A 6952-nucleotide genomic window follows, 5' to 3' on the forward strand; every position below is an offset into this window, starting at 1 on the left:
GTTTTAAAATCATGGCATCTTAAGTATGTAACCTAGTGAGCCAGAACTAATGTATCCAATGAGAGAGCACTTATGTACGTCGCTCTGGATAAGGACGTCTGCCAAATGCTGTAAATGTAAATGTGAACACAAGCACATTATTCCTGTATGGGATCAACACTGGTACCCAACTTCATGGCTGTATGTCAAAAACTGTGACCCGTGAAAATAGCACATATAATCAGAATCAGAATCAGATCAGAATCAGAAAGGTCTTTATTGCCAGGTATGTTTTCACATACGAGGAATTTTTTCTAGTACAGGAGCTCCACAGTGTAAACATATAGGCAATGAAATAAAGAAATGAACACATAAATAATAGACAGTTGTATGTGCAAATTGAAATATAAGTGTGCAAATTGAAGTAAAGATGTGCAAATTCAAATATAGATGTGCAAAATAAAATATAAATGCGTACTTGTAGACAATGTAAGAATAAGGTTTGTTCTGTGTATGTTAGGTGTTCATCAGATGTATGTTAAGTGTTCATCAGTTGGATTGCCTGAGGGAAGAAACTGTTCCTATATCTGGTCGTTTTGGTGCTCAGGGCTCTGTAGCGTTGGCCAGATGGCAACAGTTCAAAGAGTAAGTGTGCTGGATGTGAGGGGTCCAGAGTGATTTTCTTTTGCCCTTTTGCTCACTCTGGAAAAGTACAGGTCTTGGAGAGTGGGGAGAGTTGTGCCAATGATTCGCTCAGCAGTCTGGACTACTCTCTGTAGTCTCCTGAGGTCGGATTGGGTGGCTGAGCTAAACCAAACAGTCACTGAAGTGCAGAGGATGGATTTGATGATAGCAGTGTAGAACTGTTTCAGCAGATCCTGTGGCAGGTTGAACTTCCTCAGCTGGCAAAGGAAGTACAACCTCTGCTGAGCCTTTATCACAATGGAGTCAATGTGAATATCCCACTTCAGGTCCTGGGAGATTGTGGTTCCCAGGAATCTGAATGACTCCACTGCTGTGACAATGCTGTGACAATAATAATAATAATAATAATAATAATAATAATAATAATAATAATAATAATAATAATAATGATGATGATGATGATGAAGAGTAAGCTGGCTCTGTAAAGCTAAGATTGTACTCATATGAAATCAGACTGAGTTAGTGCTGAAGGTTTTACCCTTCTCTACATTGTGTAGTGTGAGTTTAGTGACCGGACTGAAGAGGGCGCTGTGGAGCAGGAGGATTGTAGCAGCCCAGAGCTGGATCTAAAATGATGCGTCTGTTCTTCCGCTCTGTTGCGGGCTGCTGTCCTTCATTCCTCCCTCATCATCCTCCACACACCCGGGAGACTTTCTCCAAGGCCGCTTCTTACAAAAAAATGTTTCATTACCTGACGGAGGAGAGAGGCAGGCCGAACTCACCGGAATACCGGATTTACTTTAGTAAGTTATTGCAGATTAGCCGCTAGCCGCTAGCTGTTAGCTATTAGCTGTTAGCTATTAGCCGCTAGTAGGTCGTTTATTTGGGAGGTTTACACTCTGGCCGGGGCTTTATGTGGGTCGAGGCTACACAAGACACTCGTAATAAACATGTATCTTAATATTTAACAAAAACGCATGCGCGTAGCTTTATCGCGCATGCGCATTACCGTGCTTCACAGTGTGGAAATATTGTTATACACTCTGCTTTCACAAATATCGTATTCAATTAAAAGTCCAAACACACACACACCCCTACATACATATACACACACCCCTACATACATATACACACACCCCTACATACATATACACACACACCCCTACATACATATACACACACACCCCTACATACATATACACACACACCCCTACATACATATACACACACACACACCCCTACATACATACATACACACACCCCTACATACATACACACACCCCTACATACATACACACACACACCCCTACATACATACACACACACACCCCTACATACATACATACACACACCCCTACATACATACACACACCCCTACATACATACACACACACACACCCCTACATACATATACATACTTACATACATACATACATACATACATACATATACACACTCCTATATACACACACACACACAGATCTAAAGAGCTGAAGGGGAAAAATCCCAAAGTTCCACGTGAATAAAATGCACCTACTGTTCTGTCTCTTTATTAATGAATGTGTGAACGTAGAATCAAATAGAAAATCAGAGCAGAGAGCGTTAACCTGCAGCTGCTGTGTTAAACAGAGATAGGGGTCACGTTCATCACACACACAACACACACAGCTGTCATGTGCAGGACTGAAAAGGCTTTTGAAATGTTTTTTCCCTCTTAGAAATGTGTTCGGAAAAAAAAAAATGTTTTTAAAAATATCCAGACATGTATTAGTGAGGCCTCAGTACTGCTCCTGTAGGCCTCTTGTAGATCTCCTGTAGCTCTCCTGTAGATCTCCTGTAGATAACCCTGTAGGTCTCTTGTAGATCTCCTGTAGGTCTCCTGTAGATAACCCTGTAGGTCTCTTGTAGATCTCCTGTAGGTCTGTTGTAGATCTCTTGTAGATCTCTTGTAGGTCTCTTGTAGATCTCCTGTAGGTCTCTTGTAGATCTCTTGTAGGTCTCTTGTAGATCTCTTGTAGGTCTCTTGTAGATCTCCTGTAGGTCTCTTGTAGATCTCTTGTAGATCTCCTGGTCTCCTGTACAGTAGGTCTCCTGTAGATCTCCTGGTCTCCTGTAGATCTCTTGTAGGTCTCCTGTAGGTCTCCTGTAGATCTCCTGTTCATGACATTCTTTGTATCCTGTTTTTATTCATCTTTCCTAAAACTTAAATTCACAAACCACTGAGTTACTAGTGTTTAAGAAGAACACACTTATGTAGATGTTTCATAAATGTAATTCCTGTTACTCAACAGAAACCTCACATGGGAAATACATTTCTCCGTTCCATGACATCCCGCTCTATGCACCCCATCAACAGGTTAGTTCTGTTTGTGATGTAAAATGTACTATTGTACACTGATAAAAGTGTCTAGTGTCTGTTTTGTTTTTGCTTTATACATTTGAGTTTGAGATCAAACAATGAATACGATCCAAGTTTCATTCTTTTTTATTTTCACATGTGCCTTTTATTTCCTGATATTCTAGATTTGTTAAACAACAGAACATTGTACCTTTGGTGTCAGACCACCCAGTGTTTGGGTTGTCTGCAAAAGTATTGGAACAAATATTCGTAGCGTAAAAACGGTGACTCGCTGAGACCCAACTGGTACATTCTTCTTCTCTGATGCTTTTCCGGATTTGTAGCACAGCTTCTTTCAGTAGTTCTTCTTTGAGCAGAGAATTTCTTCCTCCACACTTTGGTAAAGATTTATCTTTCTTTCAGAACTGTGTCTAATCTCTTTATGTCCGAGACTTACTGTGGATGTTTTGGTCTCTATATTTCTGATCTCGAAGTCTTCTTCCTGTGTTGAAGTCACAGACTGTTATTTTGGGGATTTTCTTCACAACTCTCTCACTTTTTCTGCTGTTCCCCTTGGTCAGTCTGTTCCCTGGCTGTTAGTACACAGTCTTTCTGTAACTATAAATACATAGAAAGTATGAAGATTTGTCTTTAAGTTATATGGTATAAGAGGCTTAAAGTGTTTGTGATATTATAGGAAAATAATCAACTTGGTTACAGAGAGATCAAATTCCTGAAGTCATGGAACATTTTGTATGATTTATGTCTATAATTTGTGTTCATATACCAGACGGACGACGTACCAGCGAAGAAACAGAAACGCCCTGACAGAGAGGTGATTATTCTCTTTTCTGAAGGTTCCATTTAATTCCACCGACATCATGTTTTTGTGTAATATTATTGGTTTCGAATTACAAAAACGATCTTGATGCTAAAACGTTTCATTATTTTGTTCACCTCTTTTCAGATTCTCTTCAATATGGTTGTGGAGGTTCCTCGCTGGTCCAATGCCAAGATGGAGGTGTGTGTGTGGTTGGACTTTAAATCAGAAACTATTGGTTGAGTTGTAAATGTTTTGTTAGCTGTGTAAATGATTGTCTCCTCATTTGTAACGTAAACTTAATTCTCCTCTACGATCACACAGACACACTACTGTTCTGTAGTGGAGATATTTCACAAGGTTGTGGTTTATACGCTGTGTGGTTGCAGATAGCCACGAAGGAAACGCTGAACCCCATTAAACAGGACGTGAAAAAAGGCAAACTCCGATATGTGGCCAACATTTTTCCACATAAAGGCTACATCTGGAACTATGGCGCGCTGCCTCAGGTGTGTTTACGTCTGTCGTCGCCGCAGAGGAGAAATACAGTCTTACAGGTTTATTTTTTTAAAGCTCACTATGGTATTATTTTTGTTGGGGTTGGAGTAGACCTGGGAGGATCCCAATCACACAGATAAAGACACCAGCTGCTGTGGAGACAACGACCCCATAGACGTCTGTGACATCGGCACCACGGTGAGAAATGTGAATTATGATAAGAGTGAATGAATAAACATTTAAACTTAGGGGGAAGTCGTGGCCTAATGGTTAGAGAGTCTGACTCGTAACCCTAAGGAGTCTCAGGCCGGCCACGACTGAGGTTTCCTTGAGCAAGGCACCGAACCCCCCCAACTGCTCCCCGGGCGCCGCAGCATAAATGGTCACTGCTCCGGGTGTGCGTTCACGGTGTGTGTGTGTGTTCACTGCTGTGTGTGTGCACTTTGGATGGGTAAAATGCTGAGAACGAATTCTGAGTATGGGTCACCGTACTTAACTGTATGTCACGTCACGTCACTAAATCACACGTGATCTCCAAGAACAAAATATTCTAGCAAAAATAATGAGTGATGTGGTCAGTGGAGGCCAAAATCATCAACCCAGTCGTTGTGGACTGGATTTAAACCCAGGGTGCACTGTGTAAGGTCTGACATGGCTCAGAGGATTTCATTGTGGTACCGTTTGGGTATTAAAGTGTGTGTGTGTGTGTGTGTGTGTGTGTGTGTGTGTTGCAGGTATGCTCTACTGGTCAGGTGATCCAGGTGAAGGTGCTTGGTATTCTGGCTCTGATTGATGAAGGAGAGACAGACTGGAAAGTCATCGCCATCAACACTGACGATCCTGATGCTAATAAACTTCACAGTCAGTTCAAGCTCCTCTGATATAATAATCTCACTGATGAAGTGATATTTAATTTATCGCTTTATTTTCAGGTATTCAGGATGTTCGGGTGAACAGACCCGGTCACCTGGAGGCGACGGTGGATTGGTTTAGAAAATATAAAATACCTGACGGGAAACCGGAGAACCAGTTCGCCTTTAACGCACAATTCAAGGACCAGGTAAGTTAAGGTGCAGATAAATCGTTATCTTAGGAAATAATAACATAAACACTCACAAGTGCTTTACTCCTCTTATTCCACAGTAATTTCACCATTTATAATAATGTTCATTAAAGAACGACATGACAAACGTCTCATCTGTTTACAGTTGCTTTTATTCTATGTAAAAGGAGTTAGTTCATGTTGTCACTTCTGTTAGAGCAACACGGGGTCCATCACCAGACTCACTTTATTCTCTTTGCTCAAGTTAATAGGACAAAAATATATACGATATAGTGTGAACTCTGAGGGTCCTGAAGATGTGCGACAGACACAGGAGACTCCTTTATTAGCAGTGTGGAATCTGCTGTAGGAACCGTTGCTTGATCCTTTCTTTAATTTTATAAACCTTAAATAACATTCATGGAAAGTTTCAGTATTTAATAGAAAAACATTTCATGCAGAATGTTTATTTTAAAAAGAACAGATTTTACCAAGAATATTATTCTGTATACAATGATGTGTGTTAGACATCAAGTTAATGAGTAAACTTATGTAAATAAAGGAAACTCAGTACTATATACTGATGAGTGTCTGTGGTTAATCACGGTGTGTGTTACAGGACTTTGCTGTAGAGGTGATTAAATCCACACACAGCTATTGGAAAGCTCTGGTGCAGAAACAGACGAAATGTGGAGAGATCGTGTGGTGAGTCTCGTCCTGGTGACACCACCGAGCCCGTTGTGAGATGAAGTAATCCCTCGTTCAGTGTAAACCTTCACTCTGTGTTTACTCAGTCAGAACTCCTCGGTCTGCGGAAGCCCGTTTCAGTGCAGCGACGCCGACGCTGTTGCCGTAGTCAGAGCTGTGAGTCATTATCACGTCTATAACAGAGGTCATAACGGGCCAGCGTGTGGCGCTGTAACTCTCATTATGACATCAGCTGTCAGTACATATATACATTGCAATACTCACAATACATACATAATGTGCTGCTGTTGCAGGCTCCAGAGTACGGAGAGGGTCTGCCGCTTCCTGCAGAAGGTTATTTATTTATTTGTTTGCTTGTTTTTTTTTGTTTGTTTGTTTGTGAATTTTCCTCCAGAAAATATGCAAATAATCATTTATGTTTCTCACACAGTGGATAAGTGGCATTTCCTGTCCCAGTGACCCTGCGGCTCTGTCCACTGACCCGCTCTACTGTACTACAGTTTGTACAGAGACGCACATCAGCTGCACTTCATTAGTCGTTCAGAATTATTAATCACCTCACTTATAAATTCATTCGGTGTCCCTTCAATGATTAATAGCTGATTTTTTTTACTACTTTAGCAAACTGAAGTTTGACCTTTACTGATACCGGAGAAATACATCAAACCCCAACCTGTTGTACTGATCTGTCTCTGTGCCGTCACACTTTACTTTAAATTGTACAATTTACTTTAGAAATTATTTTTTTAAGACACATCACACAAAAAGAATATTTATTTTTTCATACAGAACCGTATTAAGTGGGTGGAGTTTGGGGTGTGACTTTATTATTGTTTTTGTTAAATAAATACACTATAAATGTGCACTTTACTATCGCTTCATTTATTTTTATTTTTAATCATATGATTGTAGACTGGAATCG

At 40.5% G+C, this 6952-nt stretch overlaps 1 protein-coding gene across 1 annotated transcript; it reads left to right on the top strand.

Annotated features, from left to right (window-relative positions):
* Positions 1–1220: 1220 nt before the first annotated feature.
* ppa2 (inorganic pyrophosphatase 2) lies at positions 1221–6900 on the top strand. Its single transcript, XM_060873279.1, has 12 exons — positions 1221–1427; positions 2916–2980; positions 3753–3797; positions 3930–3983; positions 4172–4291; positions 4392–4478; positions 5015–5141; positions 5213–5340; positions 5942–6027; positions 6117–6186; positions 6324–6363; positions 6461–6900. The coding sequence occupies exons 1-12, from the start codon at positions 1256–1258 to the stop codon at positions 6487–6489; spliced, it is 1023 nt and encodes a 340-aa protein (XP_060729262.1). The 5' UTR covers positions 1221–1255; the 3' UTR covers positions 6490–6900.
* Positions 6901–6952: the final 52 nt, after the last annotated feature.

This window comes from Tachysurus vachellii, chromosome 6 (assembly GCF_030014155.1).
Source record: "Tachysurus vachellii isolate PV-2020 chromosome 6, HZAU_Pvac_v1, whole genome shotgun sequence".
In the NCBI taxonomy this organism is placed as follows: domain Eukaryota; kingdom Metazoa; phylum Chordata; class Actinopteri; order Siluriformes; family Bagridae; genus Tachysurus; species Tachysurus vachellii.

Excerpts from the sequence above, each read along its gene's own strand:
- ppa2 (XM_060873279.1), top strand. The coding sequence starts at position 1,256 with ATGATGCGTCTGTTCTTCCGCTCTGTTGCGGGCTGCTGTCCTTCATTC. Across the intron at positions 3,984-4,171 it reads GGTCCAATGCCAAGATGGAG|ATAGCCACGAAGGAAACGCT; the intron begins GTGTGTGTGTGG and ends GTGTGGTTGCAG. Across the intron at positions 5,142-5,212 it reads TGATGCTAATAAACTTCACA|GTATTCAGGATGTTCGGGTG; the intron begins GTCAGTTCAAGC and ends CTTTATTTTCAG.